General features: G+C 45.2%; 1 protein-coding gene across 4 annotated transcripts in view; it reads right to left on the bottom strand.

The window, feature by feature from the left end:
- Positions 1–20,148, bottom strand: part of RUNX2 (runt related transcription factor 2) — a 215,727-nt gene that overhangs the window by 89,300 nt on the left and 106,279 nt on the right. For 2 of the 4 annotated variants that reach the window (NM_204128.2, XM_015285080.4), the window contains 2 exons: positions 10,237–10,410; positions 406–567 (listed from right to left, as the gene is read on the bottom strand). In NM_204128.2, the coding sequence (NP_989459.1) occupies positions 406–567; positions 10,237–10,410 (336 nt within the window). The remainder of the gene's footprint in view (positions 1–405; positions 568–10,236; positions 10,411–20,148) is intronic. The other 2 variants (XM_015285082.4, XM_040696694.2) reach the window with 1 other exon arrangement.

Here is a 20,148-nt window from a genome sequence, read left to right as displayed (position 1 = left end):
TGAGGGAGAATGAACCTTCACCTTCACTACTGAAGAAATAACAGGCATCTATCTAACATCACACGCAACACAAAATGAAAACACCAAAATATAAAGAATATCACAATGATGTTAAAACATGTAAGCAAACATCCTCCTGGGGGGGGCAGGGAGCAGAAGAGAGAGAATTTGATCACAGAACCGGGTTCACAGTAAAAAAAATATTCTGGTCTGAAATGGACCCAGTGACATTCCAACCGTTCATGCTCTGAGCAACGCAGCAGCTCTTTCTGACCCCCACCCGCCATGCAGCAACCCTGTTACCACCGACTGAGCTTTGCTCTTCTTATTAGGGTTTGTCTGCAGCCATTCAGGCAGCCTCTGTACCTGACAGCGTAATTGTTCTAGGAGAAACATGGACAGTACCTGAGAGGCGTCGGGGCACGTCGGTGATGGCTGGAAGTCCTGTGCCTCGGGTGGAGGACAGGGGAGTCGTGGAGTGAATGGACGGCGAAGTCATCTGGCTCAAGTAGGACGGGTACGACTGATCATAGGACCACGGCGGGGACGACTGCGCCTGCCTGGGGTCTGGAAAAAAGAAAAAAGAATCAAAAGGTAAGGAAGAGAAATTGCAAGGCACCGACAGTCTAACTGAAATAGATGGGGCTACTGAACGTACACACATCAGTGTCTCAAGAAAGGAGAACACAATGAAACACAACTTGCTCCTCCAGAATCAATGTCTTTAGGCCTTGCTCTGTGAGTTTCCCTCCTGGTAACAATCATAGAATCCTAGAATGGCCTGGGTTGAAAAGTACCACGATGACCATCTTGTTTCAACCCCCTGCTATGTGCAGGGTTGCCAACCACCAGACCAGGCTGCCCAGAGCCACATCCAGCCTGGCCTCGAATGCCTGCAGGGATGGGGCATCCACAGCCTCCTTGGGCAACCTGTTCAGTGCGTCACCACCCTCTGGGGAAAAAACTTCCTCCTAAATATTTGGAAGAAATGAACGGGGCAGTGAGCAGAGCTGAAGATTTAGCAGCTGTTCTGTAAACTCCTGATGTCTCTCACCCAGCTCTGACAGTGTTACACTGGGACTTGTCAGTCCTTGGGGATGTGGACAGATAAGCTGACAGTAAATAAGAGACATGGGGGCATGCTGCAGCCGAGCTTGAGAAGTGCTTGTAAAAGGCAAGGAGACTCTAAAGTCAGCACTTGGCATGCCTGTCAAGTTGTTATCCAGTTCAAATATGACAAAAAAGTGGTTCTAGTGCTGAAAATGCTCTCCAAGAAGGAAAATGTCATTAATCTTATTAGCATCTGTCTAAAAATGTCACATTTGGATGCTGGCCCAGTTACCTACCGTCACCTCAATTAGAACAACATGAAGCCAGATGGATTGGGATAACTAGCAGAAGCTAATGATGCATTCACATGTACTCGTTAGAGTTCACAATTAAGGAAATTATTTTAAGGATAGATACTGTTTATTTTTTGCTGAAGGTCTGGTGGACTGCACTGAGTGAGAAAGAGGGAGGGCTACTTTTACTCAGCTGTGCTGGGATTCAGAAAGCATTTATTGTATTGGTCCATAGAAACCATTCAAATTCTCCCCAGTACCTTCAGTGAAACACATCAGGTCCACTCCATTTGGAGAACCTGCTGCATCAGAGCACTGTCCTACAGCACTGCTTTGCAGACAGAAACGTGATAGCCACATGGCATAAGCAAAGGCACTTTTTCAGGAAATTCTACTTTTTTTTTTTTTCTCTTTTTTAACTCCTTTCCCTACTCTTCCACACAGCAAAAGCTTGTAGTTTTAGCTATGCCTTGTTTATTTTTTCTTTCAGACATGATTTGTTTGAAGAGATGTCTGGAAAGCAGATACTTCCTTGAAGCAAAATAACTATATAGATTAAAAAAGAAAAAAAAAGTTCCAATTTAATTTTAAGAGGATTTTCCCCGAGTTTGCCATTTATATTAGAGCTGAGTAATATAAATGGTTAATATAAACTCCTCAGAAATCCGAAGGACACTTGATCATTAAATGTAATGAACTTCTTTGTTTTAACAATTTCAGGGCTAGGGTTGTATAGATTGGCACAGGTTCAAATTTGACTGACTGCTCGTTGTTATATCTGATATCGACATATTTCTCTGCCTCATTCCACTACTATAATTCACCATTCAGTCAATGGTAAATGATCTTCAACTGGGAACGGAAAGCCTGCGCTTGCTGGGAAAACAATCTTAAAATTAATGATGTGTCAGGAGCACAATCTCAAACCTACGCTCCTTCAAACTCCAAGAGCTTTTCAATCCGTGTTTCTGAATCCAAAACAGGGTCCCTTGAAGTTTTGATTTCAGGTCAGCCCCAGTACTGGAAGGAAACTATAGAGCAGGTAAAGATTGAGAAGAATCACAGCAGAGGATGTTTTTGCAGGAATTTGGTTTAAGATGGTGAAAACCTCGGGAAAGGAGCTGCCTTGTGGAGCCTTATGCAACTTCTTTGGTGTAGCCATCATGACGTGAAAAGATTCTGACCGACTCTGGTACCCTCCCTACTCTGAACACCCACACTGGGTTTGGCTTTCCACCTAACATCCTTAATTCAACGAGTGCAAATGTCTCTGTGAACACAAGAAGGATCAACAGCAAAAAATGAACAGACTCATGCAGTCTTTATAATGGTATTTCATATGGCAACATCAGAGGCAGAATATGGGGCTGGATGGACCATCTGTTGACGTCAGAGCATTTCAGATATTCTCAAGACATTTAGGTTAATTTTTACACTCCTCCTATAGCTCATCCCTTCTACAGCACCACATCACCAGACTTAAGTTCTAATTTATATTTAATTTCAACTCTTCATGAGCCCCAAACTATGAGATGTTAAATTGCAAAGGGTTTTAGGGAAAAAGAAAGAGGACAGGCTGTTAGTGAAGACACTGTGCTGTGACATAACTGCTTCTGGCCCTTACACAGGTCTTCTGTTCAACTTTCTACCTAAATTTAAGTAAAAGAATGATAATTTGTTCCCTTAGTATCTCAGTCACAAAATGGGGTGCTTCTCTTGGCTAGAAGCTTTCAACCCATATGTTCAAGAGTGAACTTGAACTTCTCTCAAGCTAGACTGCAGGAAACTCAGCTCCAGGGAAATTATACCATTTTCTCATGGAATTGGAAATAATTTGGAGGAAAATCTTCAACCAAATTGAACCGAAGATGCATCAGAGCTCACTGACAGAAGAAAGGCTGCAGCAGGCCAGGCTGGAGGTCAGTGTGATTTCTCCACACTGAGGCAGGGCCAAGGTCACGGCTGAAGCCAGGTGGGGAATTTGCCCTGGGGCTTCAGGAATTATCTCTGGCCTGTTGGGAAAGCGGAAACTGAAGATACTAGTTTTACCAGATCCTGGAGTAAATGCCCTAAAACTAGCCTCTGTCTGGACATGTGAGGAGCAGAATTCAAATGAGATCTGCTCGCCCAAAGGGTCACGGTCACTGCTCAGTGGTATTGCCAAATGCCTGCAGTAAAATGCAGCGGAGCCAACAGCCACCCCACGTAGCCAACAGCCACCCCACAATAGCCAAAAACCACCCCATGTAACCAACAGCCACCCCACATAGCCAAAAACCACCCCACGTAGTCCTCAGAGCAGACAGGGAGCTGTGGGCCACACACAGCATCGCTTGGTCTGGTGTGAGGATGTTCCCTGCAATGCTGCTGTGCAGAGGCCTTGACCACAAAGGCCCCACCATTCTGCTGGCTTCCTGTACCACAGAATCAAGCCTTGTGGAGGCAGGACATTGCCAGGTTTATTGATGAGGGGTGCCTGCTTCCAGAACTTCCCCTTACAAGGCAAATCCAAGCGGATGCCAGAAGGGAACGCAATGATACCCTCAGTAGGGTCACCTCCTCCATGCTGAAGGGATGGCATGGCCACTGAGCACACACCAGTGGGGCAGACGGTGCAAGCAGGTTTGCAAGAAGTTTTCCTTGCCTTCATGCAGATGAGACCATCTCTGCTGTTTGCAGAGAGTGGAGGGCCATGCATGCTTGCCAGGCTGGCAGGCACCCACTGCCTATGAGAGCCGGAGGCTCTGGGCTGTCACATGAAGCACTGCATGCTCTGGCAGCCAAAGCGTATCTTTCTAATCGCTGAAGGCCCTGAATATATGAGAAACCCCAGATCTCTGAGGCAGAGCAAACACATATTCCTGCCTGAAGGAATCCCTAGAAAACAAGGGAAAATGTGAATACAGAAGTACTCTGAACGGCTTGGGAGAAAGCCCACCCAACTCCCAGCGCCAGAGGCCTGCAGCCAGGCTGGCAGAGCCTTAAACAGCAGCAACAGAGGCAGAGGGCCGCTCTGAATTTGACTTTGCACTTGAAAATTTTGGAGTGATTCCTAAGAACAGTCCTCCTTTTGTAAACATTTTTGTTCAGTCTGTGTGGGTGTGAAGAAAAGTGCGGCTTTCACAATACTCATTAAGGACGGAGCACTTTCATGCACATGTAAAGTCATGCTGGGTGCAGATGAGAGGAAATGAGTCGGTGGGTGAGGACCAAACTAATCCAGTGACAGCTCCTTCCTGATGGCACTGCCAGGTGAGCCTCAGGGAGGCAGGAAAACACGGTCTTGCAAATGCTTTTGTCTCCCAGTTTCACTGCCACACCGATAACCAGTGGAAGACTTGATCAGCTCCTGATCCACGTAGTCAAGCTGACTGCATCAGCTTAGTGGACAATAAGAGCTTTGAAAAATCCATCTAATCACAGGATCACAGAATGTCCTGGGTTGGAAGGGACCTCAAGGATCATGACGCTCCAACCTCCTGCCACAGGCAGGGCCACCAACCTCCACATTTCATACCAGACCAGGCCTAAATTTGGGTGCATAAAACTAAGCCCAGAAAATGAGCAACCCCTCATGGCCCACTTCTCCCACTGATCATCCAGCAATGTCAGTCCTCTTCTTTCAATGGAAAAGTGTAAAAAGAGAGGAGAGAAAGCTGGGGAGTTGTCCTGCAGAAGTAGCTATCTGTTCATCTGTTCCTTTGGCGCTGGATTATATCGTATCATATCATAGAATCATAGAATGGCCTGGGTTGAAAAGGACCATAATGATCACCTGGTTTCAACCCCCCTGCTATGTGCAGGGTTGCCAACTACTAGACTAGGCTGCCCAGAGCATACCTTATGAAGCATACAGATTTACTATAGAAAAAGATCAAGTTTCCATTTCCCAAGCTGAGCTCTGGTACTCAGAGCATGACCATAGGCTCACAGCCCCTCAGCATACAGCCTATAAAACCCAAACGTCACACGTGTGCACACTTTCCAAAAACACTTATTTAAATCCCGTCGTCGGTTCCAGTGCTGGCTGCTGCCCATTGCATTAGTGCTACTGCTGATACTAAAAGCAAGCTGTCTGGATCTATCTGTGGTAAACACCCAAAGCAAATATCTTTGGTTATGATCTTAACAAAACCAAGATGACTTTCTGCATGAGTAAACACGCTATTGTTGTAAACCCAACCCCAGCAAACAACAACAACAAAATGCAACCTCCTCCTCTCCTCTATTTCTTAAGAGCATTGGAAAGCCCAGGGCTTGATCTGGATTGGCCAGTTCAATCAATGAACGCAGTGGAGTTACACCCCTATGGACACCAGTGTAATTGAGACCAGATTTTGGCCTTAAGAACCTCTAAAACCATTTTTCCTCTCAGTCCCTAAGAGTCACAATTCTAAAGGAAAAAAAAAAACAAACAAACAAAATTAAGCTGAACAAGTCTTGCCAGTAGGACAACCAAATAGCAATGGAAAAAAAGAAAAGTTAAAAGAATACTTTAAGAGGAGGGACACAGACTTCACCCAATGGAGATTCACAGTGGCAGCTCGCCAGTCGCCCCAAGGATGCAATCAATTTGTATAAAGCACAGCAGACTGCAGCCACCCTGGGGTTTGTGACAGAAGGAATCCCAGCTCCTCCACCTCATATGCTGACTTGTAGCTTTTATCCCGTGGACTGAAGGCACAATGCACCCTGTAAACCTGTAGCTTGGGCTATTCCTAATTGGTGTTCTCCAGTCACATACTATGCCTGCTGCATTCAGCAGGCTGATGTGCATGGCTGCAGACTGGTGCATGCTGCAGCATGCTGCTGTCCCAGGTCTAACACAAGCAACCCAGGGGGGTGCTCACACACTTGCCAGCTGTAACAGCCACCCGGTTTGTTCCATGGCTCTCCTGCAGCTGGTGGTCTCAGATAACAGACACTGGGCTGCTGCTTTTGGTCTTTGAGTCAGGTGCTTCAAAGCCCCACATTCACATCCCACAACCATGCTGTTTGAGAGGAGGATTGTGCCATCTCCCTGACTCTGCAAGAGGGCAGTGCCCAGCCCCACCAGCCCAGAATGGGAGGAATGGAGGACAGGTACCATGCGAGGAGATGAAGGTGCTTTCTGCCCACAGCCTTCCCACCAGCCCCGGTTCTCATTGCTCCACCTGACAGTGGCGATGGATCCCCCCACTAACTTTCACCTCCAAATTCCTTAAATCCGCTTTCTACAACTTTAAAAACACTGAAAAATGACAAGGGCAGCATCACCAAAGCGTGGGGGAGAGAGGGAAGCAGAAAAAGGAAAAAAAGAAAAGAAAAAAATCACAGGACCTGCTTTTGGAGCACTGCTCTGTCAGTGCCGCAAGTCACAGATTGCCCATAGATCAGATGGTGCCATGAAAGTGATGGAGCAGGAAACCTCACGGAAGCCCCACGCACAGCCCCGCACGGGTCTGCTCTGACAGGAGCTCATCCATATTGATTGCAGTTTAGAAAAACAACAGTTTTGCTCATTTCATACTGGAGCACTGCTGCAAGGAGCCAGGCTCTGCGCGGGACTGTAACTTGACCCGCCTGCAAGCTGTTCCAGTGCTGTTAAGGGAGAGAGGAAAGCAAAAAAAAAGCAAATATACCAATATCCAAATGTGAGCAGACAGCATCCCTGATTTACGGGCAGCAAGCGGGGTTCAAATTGAATCTGCATTGCCTCAGCAAAGGCATCTGCTTATTGGGCGATTTGTTTTTTAATGACCCTTCACTGTTGCTTTTGCAGGCTCCTAGTTAAAATGCCATGTTGAATAAGGACAACTCTGTGCCTTGTGCTGCTGCAGCCCGGTGCTGCGGTGGGTTTGGGACTGCGCTGCCATTTGTAGAAGCTGTACTCTGATACTTGAGGCAAATAAACACAACCCAGACAGAGAGAAGAAATATAAGAGTGAACCCCAAAGTATTCTTCCGTGCTCAGGTGTGGGCCAGTCAGGCTTTAAATATTATTCGCGTTTAATCATGCAATAGCTATGCAAGACCTCAAGTGGAACTACACAAAACCAGTTTATGTACTTACTAGGCATAATACGGATTTTGTCAGAGGAATGCAGTATTTACTGTTAAATTTATAAGGAATTAATTATTTCCCGTAAATTACTAGGTAAGAGATTAAGAAACAAAGGTATATCTAAAAGGAATGCTTGCTTAATTCCAAGAAAGGTAATAAAAACATCCTTGGGTTCAGACAAGCATCTGTACTCCTTTCAACGCATCCCCAGACCCTACCGGCCCAGCGACCACATTAAGAATCCAGTGGGGAACTGGGGGAGGAGGGCAATGCCAGCAGCCCTATCACCGCGCCCAGCAGCCATACATTTTGCAGTTTCCCATGGGCAGCCAGCACCTCATCAAAGAGGTGTCTGCTCTGAGGCATTCCCTTTGTCTCCCATTGGCGCAGCTTGTGTGGCAAGGAGCATCCATCCCTCGCAGAGGAACCGTGAGGGACCATCCGCAGAAGCATCCCAGCACTTTGGTGGAACATCAAAGCACACAGAGCTGTGCAGATTGCAATCAACGTCCTGAAGAGCACAAAAAAAAGCCTTGTGGGGAAGCCAGTGCAATTCATAGGGCTTGCACCGATGCACCGCGCTCACACAAATTGCTTTATTAAATGGAAAGCTAATGAGTAGCTTTTGTGAGCTGGGTATTTGGCTGCTGGAAATGGAGGAGGAGATAAGTGGGGAACAACATGGCACTGTATTGGACCACAGTACAGCCCCGTATTCACAAAAAATTTGAATACGTTGCAGAGTCCTCATTGCTTTAGGGAAAATGAGAGCCCTTTGGGATTCTAAAGTATCCCATGACTTTGGGTTTATCTGGCAAGAAAAGCATATAATCCATAATAGATGGGAAAGTCAGCCTGCCTTTCTGGGTTCGGCTCGTTCCCTCTGCCCCACCAGCAGCACTTCCCTCTCTGGATGAAGCCTCAGTTGGAACAGGCTTTGAACTCTTCAAGCTGCAGAGCAGATAGGGAACAGCACACAGCTCTGTCTGTAGCCAGGCTTATTTAAACCTCATCTGAAGTTGTCACCTCCAGGAGCTGTAAATGCTGCTGCTGATTCATAACGAGGCAGAGAAGTACTCTATTAATCAAAGCCAGCAGAACATTTTCTACAGGAGGCATTTATGTGAATGAGAACAGCATATGAGGTTACACTTAGAGAGGAAGAAAATTACAAGGGGATCTCAGTTCTCGTGCTTCAGGGCATAAGCTGATCACCAGATGGGGTCAGGAAGAATTTCCCCCTCCCTCGTTCCTAAATGCAATGTACTACAATACATAAACTATGGAGGCACAGAAGAGAAGCTGATTTTAGCCCCAGATTTTGCCCAATTTTGGGGGGGAACTGCCATGTCCTCAAACACTGTCAGACAGAAGAGAGTGGTTAGGTGAGAAGAAATACTAGGCTCCGTTTGGTAGTTCATACCCAGAAAATGATAAGTACAAGAGTCCTAACTTCACATGTCCAACTAAACCTGGCCAAAAAGACTGCTCTGAGAGATGGTGGGCATTAGGTACCAAGTAATGAGTGATACTAACATATTTCATATATTAAAGATGTTATAGAAGTTTAGTTAAAGCTAGACTTCTTATGCTGGGAGAGCTTTGCCACAGCTCCTGGGAACCATTTTTTTCTTTGCTCCAATTCGCTGAGTGCTTTGGGTTCAAATTAACCCACTTACTTCTCTTCCTCCCTGCAAATTAATAGACCAGTTGAACTTAAAAAAAGAAGAAAAAGAAAGAAGAAGAAAGCCACAACACTTTGTTAAAACCACTAAGTTTCAGCTGGTATCATGTCAAAACCACTTGAAACACGAAACCAGAAATCTTCCTAGGTTGACTCAAAGACTTTGTCTACACCAGGAGTGCTTCACCAGTACAGGAATACCGGTGTATTACACTGGCAAAGGGCTCCTGGTGTAGACACAACTATAACAGTAAAACTGAGTTTTAAGGCTGCCTAGTAAATTGAGCTGAGAGTTTTGCTGACAAACTTGCATCTAAGTTGAGTTGTCCAACAGTTCTAGCAAGTGAACTGGTCAGTGGCATCACCTCTTTGCATCCCAGAGAGACACAAATACATCAGTAGAAGTTTCGAGCGTAGCGATGACCATAATTGGGTAGAGGTTGCTTTGAAACTTTTGAAAAATACAACCAGCTCTACATTTAGAAAAACTAACAAAATCTTTTTTTTTTTTTTTTTTTTTTTTTGTATGTTTTGCAGTTTTGTTGCAGACTTCTGGCACAGCTGCAGTTAAACATCTGATTTCAGGCTTACAATCTGTGACACGTGGTATTTCACGATTTCTCTCAGCACACTGAAATCTGTCTCTCAGCATGCAATCATAAACGTTGCATACAACCCTCATAAGCAATCTTTGGAGACTTCTCCATAACCCAGTTTGTTTATTGTAACATTGGTGCTGGAAGGAAACTGCCCCACAAGAAGATTGTGTTATTGTTCTGACAGGAAGACCATCGAATTCTGGGTGCTTCTCTCAACACCAGTGCAAAATACAAAGGCTGAATAAAAATATCCACTCTAATATGTGCTAATAGGTACTATTACAGAGCCGGAGGTGAAGGCATAGCAACATGGCAGCTAGAATTTCACCAGATTCCTATTCAGTTTACCCAGACTGACTATTTTGGACCTATGGCAAAAAGACATTTTAAGAAAAGAAAGACATTTTCAGCTTCAAATGCTACAGAAGAAAACACTTCCCACCTAGCTTAGCCTGGAACACATCTCTCCCTCTGTAATAGCCTCTACGTCTACAGCTGAGACACAAACATCCATAAGCAATTACTACCATTGCCTGTGCAAGTCAAACCTATGGTTCTGTCTCTTACCTGTAATCTGACTCTGTCCTTGTGGATTAAAAGGACTTGGTGCAGAGTTCAGAGAGGGCCGTGGGCTCTGGGTCGGGACCCCTACTCTCATACTGGGATGAGGAATGCGCCCTAAATCACTGAGGCGTTCAGGGAACAAACTAGGTTTAGAGTCATCAAGCTTCTGTCTGTGCCCTGGAAACAGCAAATCATAAAATAAAAGCGTTAATAACAAGATTTAGTACTTTAACATACAAAAAAAAAAAAAAAAGAAAAGAAAAAAAAAAAGAAAAAAAAAGAGGTCTCTAAGGACCTATTATCAGATTAATGGACTACGTAGGTTCCACTACTCCCAGTAACACAGTGACATTGGTGGGGAATTGGTGTTTTGGTGTTTTGGATGTAGTTGTGCTGGCAAAAGCCTTAGCTAGCACCACTGTGCCCATATTGATATGTAATGCAGTAATTTGGATCAAAATAAGCCCTTATGGACACCACACAAGGTCTTTATGTCTTTTTTTTTTTTTTTTTTTTTTTTTTTTTCTGCTTTAACTACACTGGATAATTAAAGGGGCAAAGCTTTTTTTCCAAAAGTAAACCTTATATGTGCAAGTCATCCAGAGGGACAATTATTCCATGACTGGACTATATGTTGTGGATTTTTGCTAAGAAATTTCCTCCATAACTTGAGAGCTTTTCCAAAAAGTAAATAGTCACTCTCATTTGAGAAGCTTCTGGACAAGACTGGGTCCTGCACTGCCATTACGTGTTCAGCCTTCCTCCATGCTTGTACTTGGTTGTTGAAATGGAGAGGGGAAAAATGCCCAAAGCGACAGGATGCACCAAGTGGCACCTTGGTACTCTTCATATTGTCATTCAGATGTTTCAAGAGGAAAGGTTTTACTTCTCTAATTGTTGTATTTTTGCTCCTCAGTTGAATTTCTTTTTGAAGTAGCAACAGATGCTCCTCAGCCAATGGTGCCTTTGAATGAGGCACAGAAGGCATTACTTCTATCATTCAACATATGGAAAAACAGGCATGCAATGACATTAAGGTCAGTACTAATTTTACTTAACTTCAGCCATTCATAAATCAGGCATCTAGTCTAAACTCTTCTAATGTAGACTTCCTCTACAGTTAATGGAAAGAAATAGCTACTTCCAGAGGGCAATTCATCTCATTTGTCTCTGACACCAGTCTTAAAATGGGATGATTCACCTTCTGAATTTGCTTTCTCTTCCTTCTCTGATCAGAGAGGGAGCCCACATGACTAGTTTAATTAGGCCCTCTCACCATTAGTCAACATCGCATGGAATTAATCTCACCCAAAGTTAGTAACTAAGGTCACATGAAAAGCATCTGGCAGAGCTGAAATGGGAGCCCAGATCCCCTCACTGCAACCCAGACATGCAGTTGCCTCCATCTCTGTAAACAGTGCCGGGGTATCGGCACAGGCAATACATGGGTTGGACATTTTCATGCTTTTAACATTAGGAAGGGTCGTTGGTGTGGTTTGGGCTGGGATCAGCTCAAACTCCTCCAGTTGATGCCCAGAGGTTTGAGATACACTGCATTCTCTCTCAGCAGTGAAAATACAGCCCTCTGCTTGGAGGCCATGAGAGTTCAGCTTTGCAGACATGGTCAGTTTGCCCACATCAGTCTTAGGGCCTGAGAACCAATTCTCGCACTGTGTAATTTGTTTTAACAGTATAAATGAGACCACTGAGTCTTAAAATGTATCACTTCATCTCTCTTTATAACAGGTAATTTAATGGTGTCTGTCACTGTAGCACTGAAATACATGGGTTCACATCATCCAACCGGGACCACAGTGTTCAAATGTGACTGAAGGCAAAGCTTTCTCTTTAATGGACAGCTAACTCTAAACTAAATTTAGAGAAATCAGGGTTCTATGTAGACTGTGGAAGATCTCGGATCACCGACTTGGAGATGTCCAACAGCTGCCTGAGCGTGGGCCTGGTCATGCTGCTCTGGGTGTCCCTGTTTGAGGAGAGGTTGAACCTGCTGGACCCAGAAGGCCATCAACCATTCTGAGATTCTGTCCTTCCGTGAAAACTGAAGGATTGAGGTTGGAAGATGAGAAAAAATAGCTAGCTGGTAATTAATTTTAGAGAAACTTCTCTAGCAATTAAAAAAAATTAATTAGTTGACCCATTATTCTGTGCTTTGAAGTATGATTTTTCTCCACCATGATGACTCAGTATGAAAACATGGGGTAGGCGTGAGCTTTCCCATTAAAGAGAAGGAGCTGCTGTATGGCAGAGCTCTGCAGAACAGTCTGCTGGCATTGGTAACTCCTCTCTATGAGGTATCAATCACTTCAAATGGGGAACGATTTTTGGTGGGCTTGTAACAGCTCTGTAATGGCAGCCTCATTAATAGGATAACATCTCACCTGGTAGTCATTAGCACTAACTATCTCTCCCATCTATGTAAATTAGAACTTGTATAAGCTGGGTGCTGCTAATCTAAAGAAATAACTTTCACACATGCATACGCAGTCAGTATTCTCTTGGGATCTCTCATTCTTTTATATTTCTTTCCACTTTTGTTCTGCTTTTGTTTTTGCCTTTGTTAGTTGCATTGACCATTCTGGTTTTCTTAAGGAATCCATTGCCCCTCTCCTTTTCTATTCGTTCCTTGTCAGGTTTCAGTACGACCAAGAGGGCTCAAAACAAGATAACCCAGTAGCCTATCTCTGAGCTCGCACATTCGGGCTGACTTTACCTGGGAATGAATCTATTCCCAAAGTGAAATTCACTTTGATGGAAAAATTCTGCTCCGTGTTTATATAGGGTGGTTTTGGCTAAAGGATCATACAGTGCTCTTCTAACAAACCAGTGCACAAACTGTTCTGACTGCCTTCTGCTCACTCAATGAACGCTCAATACAATGGGCATCTTTCCTGTACCAACATGTGCCCAACAACCCCTTGCCTCATTTCTGTCATGCTCTGGTTGCCCATAGCTTTTCTGGAACAGAGATTGTATTTAACTCTGCATTACCATAGAGAGAAAGAGAAAGACAAAATTCATCAGGACAGCAGGGTACTTCCATGTGGGCAGGGAAAAAAAAGGAAGAATAAGAAGGATTTCCACATATGGTTCATCTGAAATAACTGAGAAATATGTGGATGTGGGTGTTGTCACCTAGAAAAAGTAGAGAAAGGAGGGAAAAGAGAGATCTCTGCACATCTGGAAGACCCCAGGCATCAATGCAAGTGCAGGTCTCTAGAAACCAGCAAGGGGCCAAAGACAGACTTGCATTTTTCCTCCAGGTCATTTAAAATTTAGGGCTGTAACACAGAGTCCCGTTATGACAAAGAGATCCACAGGAGTCACGCTCCCCCAGCACAGCTTCCCAGGGAGGTGAGACTGCACTGCAAAACTCAACAAAAAGCTTCCTACTGAGGAGGTGTCTGCAAAGAAGTGGCAACTTAAATAGCTTTCTTGCCCTGATTCTTTTGCAAGAAAACGTATAAAACAATCCTATTAAGGACAGAGCAGGCATGGGCTGAGACTCTAAAAAGGCCTTCTGAGTAGCACATCATCAGCAGCAGTGAAATATGTGATACATGTTTAAAACTCATTCCACAGGCTGCTTTTCATCTCCCATTGATATATGTGTCCGTTGACAGAGAAATTCCTGATCCCAGAGGAGCGTGCTAAGAAAAGCTGTATTCCTTGGTCACAGTCATGAGGCATTATTTTGTTTCAGGAAAAAAGATTAGGGTAGTAAGTACGGATAGCTCAGCGAGAATCTGTGATCTGCTGTGGCAGCAATTACATTAAAAAGCAATATGAGGCTATGGAGAAGGTAGGAGAAAATAATGCCGTGGCTTTCCCAGTGCCAGCACTCAGTGCCTGGGACGGTGCTGCCAGCAACGCTGCACTGAGGGCTGGTTGCTCTGTACAAAGATTTCATGGAGTGTCGTGGGCTTACCAAGGGGACAAGCTGCAGGCAGCCTCACCTCACCAGCCCTAGCGTGCCGACACAGCACTTAGGAGCTGCCATTTGGTCACCACATCCCAGCTGTGGCAGGAGATATAAGGAGCCTTCATCTCCAGATTAATCATTTCAGTTTAAATGCAACGAAGGAACGTCTCCAGGATCAACGACACACGACCTCGAGGCGGATGGATGCGGGAGCTGGAAGGGGATGGGAGCGCATCCCTCATCACTCAGCCCCCGCCGCATCACTGCAGAAGTCAAGATGTAAGTGGGGCTGTGGAAGAAGCTGACTTGCAAGATGGAAATGTGGCATTGACGCTTGAAGATTTTACCTCCTCGGGGAGGAGAGCTGTGCCTTTTTATCTTTCAGTTGTGGGTGTGGAACTGAAAACTAATTAGATTGTGCTACACGTGGCCCAGCCAGATGCTGACACTCAGGGACTCCCTTTCTTTGTACCATCTACACCGCCAACCTTTTTGTTTTTTTGTTGTGTTTTTTTTTCTTTTTTCTTTTTTTTTTTTTCTGCTGGTACAGGGGAGATCTGGTTACCAGATTGTCAGCAGATGTTTTTATCGCTCTCAAGTGGGTTAGCTATTTTCAGTCATCACCCACTTCTTTCTGCCTTTTTCGCTTCTGTCATTGCAACAACAAGACGCTTCAAGGGAGTCAGGTGTCTCCATGAAAAAGCCAAGGGAATGTAGAAAGGTCATGAAAGCAAGAAGCTGTGCTGTCCCTACTGAGCTATATGTGCTGGGATAACCCCAGCAGAGCACAGGGCGATGGTCAGATGTGAAATAGCACCAATGCTGGTGTTTGCTCCATGTTGTGAGTGTGCTCAGCAGCAGGAGGAGCCAGGGGAAGTTTCATAGAACCATAGAATGGGTTGGGTTGGATGGGACTTCAAGCATCGTCAAGCTCCAAACCTTCTGATGCAGTCAGGGCCACCAACGTCCACATTTCATACCAGCCCAGGCTGCCCAGGGCCCCATCCAACCTGGCCTTGGACACCTCCAGGGATGGACAGGGCATCCACAGTCTCTCTGGACAGCTGTTCAGCACCTCACCACTCTCACAGTAAAGAACTTCCCCCTGACATCCAACCTCAATCTTCCCTCCTTCAACTTCAAACCATTTTCCCTTGTCCTGCCGTTATCTCCCCTTTCAAAGAGTTGACTCTCTTCCTGTTTGTAGGCTCCCTTTAGGTCCTGGAAGGCTGCAATGAGGTCACCCTGCAGCCTTCTCTCCTCCAGGCTGAACAAGACCAGCTCCCTCAGCCTGTCTTTGTAGGGGAGGTGCTGCAGCCCTCTGATCATCTCTGTGGCCTCCTCTGGACCCTCTCTAAGTTTGGGGTGTCATTTCACAGAGGTCTACAGCTTGCAAGGGCAACTGAAATAAAAAGCCTCCTACTGCTGAGGCCAGTAACTGAGACCTCCTGTGAGCAGTGGCTCTGGATTGAGTTTGAGACTGAAAAAGAAGAAAACTGCAGTGGAAAATGGACTTTTCCTCAGGCTAAGGGGCAGTACCTATATTACCAGTACCTATATTACGAGCTGATAATTGCAGCCTATACAGCCCAAGCTTTCTCTTACTTCAGAACCACACCTGAGCCCCAAAGCCCAAGTTTTGATTATTCCCATTGTTCACTAGAAGTACAGAATTTTACAAATCTAAAGAACAGGTACATTTTTTTCCTGCTGATTTCAGAAATAGATACGTCTTAGAGACACTCCATCTTTTAATGCTAATATACTAGCGACATAGTTCTGTGTACATGCTGTAGAAGCCAATTTCACACCACACGTCCTCTGAATTTTACCACGGTTTCTCCTTAAATTCTCTTTGGATATTTTCCTGCATTTCATCCCACTTGGTCCTATGGATCAATCCCAACTGTAAGACGCTGGTTGGAACTCAGCTCCAGGCTCGTAAGGCTGGAGCTTATTCATGGCAAAGGAGTTCGGACCTGAGCCCAAGGTTTCTTAGCAGCTGTTGTGTAGGGACAGAATAATGTTGCATGTTTGGCACAAATCAAAGACATTGGCTGTCCTCTTACAAATTTCAGCAAGGTAACACTCCAAAGCAGCCTTAATCTATGCTCTCGTGGTAAAAATAAGAGAGCCATCAATGAGCAAAAAAACAGAAGACACACATTTGCCCTTCACAAGCAGGAACGTCTGTCACTCTTGTGACAACTCCCCAAGGCTGGCTTCCCTTTGCCGTCCCCTGGCCCACTCCGACCAAATACACGCAACCCAAAGTTCAGGAAAAACAAAATGCAAGAGAGACAAACAGTTTTTACCCATGAAAGGGAAAAGCTTGGAACCCTTCCAGTCTCTTGGGTAAAGACACAATTATGAGAAGAAAAATATAATCTACCCAAGAGACATAATTACATAATTAGGCCATAGGCTGTGCATTGGAAAGGTTCTTATAATTCCTACAGAAAGGAGCTACATAGGTGAAGTAACTGCATTTAATTTGCTCAATGGAGGGGGAAAAAAAAAGATGTTTGTTTTTAAATAGCTGAGGGCACCAGTTTGCATTAGACTGGAGAGCTTACTCTCCCAGAGCCCTATTAGCGTCAACAGGAGTCATGCAGACGCGGGCACAAAACAAAACACTGTCTTGTTTTGTTGTGAAAAAATGGCATATTTTCTACCCCAACCAGGTAAGAGTCACACCTGAAACTACTGCAGAGAAGTGAAAATAAGGTATGAAAAAGAAGATATGCTGTGCATGGCTCAGTTCCTACACAATGGATGTGATGCAGCCCGTTGTCAAAACCTCACTGAACTTCTCCCTGCTGATTGCTGCTCTCCCAGGGGCCTGCAGCTTGCTGGTGCTGCTCCAAGAGGGCCAGCTCCAGCTCCCAGGGGATCCATTACGCTGCAGCCTTCTAGGAGCTGTGGTTCAAACCCAGGATGAACTGAGGAAGGGGTAGGTTTGAACTTTGGTGTTATCCATGTTGAGTTCAAGCCTTGGGAGCATCTCTGGTGTCAATGGTGATCTCCCCATTGACTCGCTGGGAGCTAAAGCTCATCTTGCAGACTGCACTCTGAGCCTGGAATGAATTAAGTGCTTCCAGCAGGTTAAAGGGAGGAAGGGGCAGGAAAGGTGAGGGGAAATCATCCCATGGGTGCATAAATCGTGTCCCCAAGTGCCCATGGGAATTATTCTAACTCTTCTCTCACAAAGCCTCTGAGAATATAAAGTGCTATCATTGATTTTTAAACATCAGCTGGGGTCTGTGGAGAGCACATACGCAGCTGAAAGTCAGACCCGGAGGTCAGGGTTTTTCAGCAAATTGCAACAGCTGCAGAGCAGCCTCTTGGTCCCAAAATTCCTCCATGCAGCGAGGTGGGAGCAGGGCTTTGTGAGCCCCAGGCTGCTCCTGCACAGTGAAGGGACATGTGGCAGGGACAAGCCAGCACAGGGAAGCTGTGTGAACAGGGCAAAACTGGAACACTTTATGAATGGAAGTGGAGAGGCACTTTGAGGACAGGAAGGAGCAGAGCAAGAAGGAGGTGGAGTGGGATAGCCGCAGCTCTGGTCCTTCCCAGCATCTCAGCTCACCCCGATGCTCTGCTGTGGCACAGCCTGGCTCTACAACTCATTAAACAAAACAGCAAAGTCTCTCCTTGTCACAGGAGCGCTCTGCATTTCTCTTTTCCTTTCCTCTCTCTTTTCAAGTGATGGAATTCTAACTTGGATTTTGAAGCTTGCTCAGCACAGCCGAGCAGCATCCTGCATGAACATCAGCACAGAGGTGCACTGGGAGGGGGCAGGTGGGAGCAAGGCTCTGCCTTCACCTTCAGCCATCACTTAAGAACATCAATGAATCTGTGTGCACTTGTGCCAGGAAACCAGCTAAGAACTGCTGGCACCACCACTCGGAGACATTAAAGGCAACTCATATAAACAGTCATGCAAGTCTTAGTCCCTGCCTTAATTCCCTTTGCGTGCTGCTATCCGTTATGCTCTCCCCTTTCTCCTCCCCACTTTTTCTTTTCTTTTTATTTTTTTTGTAGAGGAAGGAATGAGGGAGTATAAAGGCCACACTGCAAAAGGGCAAGAGCTCCTCACACCGACTTTATTACCCTCATCCTAACCTTGCAGTATCTTTGATGAAGATGCAGACATCACTCCTGCCCCAAGTCGGCTGTCCTATACAGAGCCCACCAACCTTTGCTTGCCGTAGCAAATGAAGAGGGCAAGGAGGGGGTGGAGAGAAAACAAGCTGCTCCTGGAGCTGGCCTCCCTCCAGCTGGCAGAGGGGCTGCTTTTCTTACTGCTTGCGAAACCTGATTCCTTGAATAGAACAAAATGGGAGCGATGTAAACACAACCATTAAAGCAGATTGGAGATGCTGTGGTGTCCTGCAAGCCTCCGCTCTCTAGACATCAGTGAAGGTGCACTTTTGGCTCTTGTTTGGCACTTTTGGGTTTTGTTTTACAGCCCCGAAATCAAGAGCGTGCTGCAGGCTGAGCGCTGCAGTTTGAATGGGAATTCAGGCATGGAAGAGACAACAGTTAAGCAATACTGGATAGATGTATGCATGTTTGCATTGTATCTTTCAACAGATTGTTTTGCTGCATTAAAGGACTACTGTGTTTATATCCCAGCAGTAGGCTTTAAGCAGATTGTTTAAACTTGATTAAACGGGGATACTTCTAAAATAACCTTGCTAATAAAACTCAGATGGTTGAAGAAACCTGAAAACGTGGTTAAAAATAAAAAAGATGCAGTTTCAATCTACTCTCACAGGGGTAATGTGATATAAACTCCAAACGAAAACAGTCTTTACAAGTCAGACTTGAAGGATTATCTCATGTATCAGCACCCTCTGTGGCAGTGCAGCACTTATCCACGTATCCACCCATGCTAATGCTCTTGCACAATTTACTACAGCCTTGATAGACAGATAATTGCTTTATCCACCCAAGTGTAATAAACGGAGTCTACTATGTTAATCCTTGTATTCTTATTGTCTGCGAATGCCAAGTGAGGGAGAGACCTGCACCAAAAGCCCAACCTTCTCATTCCTACACTACTGGAGTTTACTCACCCTCAGACCTGCTGAAGTGTTCTCATTACATTCCACTCCCCTGCCTGCACTGCCAAGTATTTCGAGTAGCATCCAGTTATTGTTCTGCAAGGGGCACCTACACTCAGGCTGTACGGAGGCAGCAGTCAGGATGCGGCAAACAACAAAAAAACCCAAACCAAACCACTCTCAGACATCTTTTCCTACTCAGTAACGCGGACCAGCTATTATTTGCTCTTCGGCACAGCACGGAAAGTAATTAACCTGTCCTCCTAAACCCAGGCATCAGCTTGTTTGAGTGGAGTCCATCCGACAGCTGAGAAATGCAGCTGCTGGCTCATCAGCCCCTTCCACAAAAATCCATAAAGATTTTTTGTTTTAAATGTCAAAAACAGGCACATCCTCTAAAAGGTTTATGGATTCCTGGCGGCTCCTCCAGCTTAGGTTTGTGGCATCTAATTTGTAATGACAGTTTGATGGACATCTCCCTTTCTTCCATCTGAAAAGTATAAAGAATTGGCAGTTTCCGCAGTAAAAATTATTCCTAGCACCATTCTTCGCTCTTATCTTATAAGAGCAATATTATATATTGCAATATTGTATATTGCTCTTATCCTCTGGGCAGCCTGGTCTGGTGGTTGACGACCCTGCACATAGCAGGGGGGTTGAAACTAGATGATCATTGTGGTCCTTTTCAACCCAGGCCATTCTATGATTCTGTGATTCTACGATTCTCTGATTCTATGATTATTTACACACTCAACAGCTTGTTTTAAATAGCCCAAGGATGATAAAAACATGTGGGCTCACTGGGGCAACTTTCACGCAGTGGAAGGCACTGAGCTTTCTGGGCAGTCAGAGCACAAGTCCTGCACGACGCACACGTTCTGAAGATGGACAGCACAAAGCAGCACA

Source organism: Gallus gallus, chromosome 3, assembly GCF_016699485.2.
Source record: "Gallus gallus isolate bGalGal1 chromosome 3, bGalGal1.mat.broiler.GRCg7b, whole genome shotgun sequence".
NCBI lineage: Eukaryota > Metazoa > Chordata > Aves > Galliformes > Phasianidae > Gallus > Gallus gallus.
Note: the sequence above shows the minus strand (reverse complement) of the source record. Positions and strands in the feature narration are given on the sequence as shown.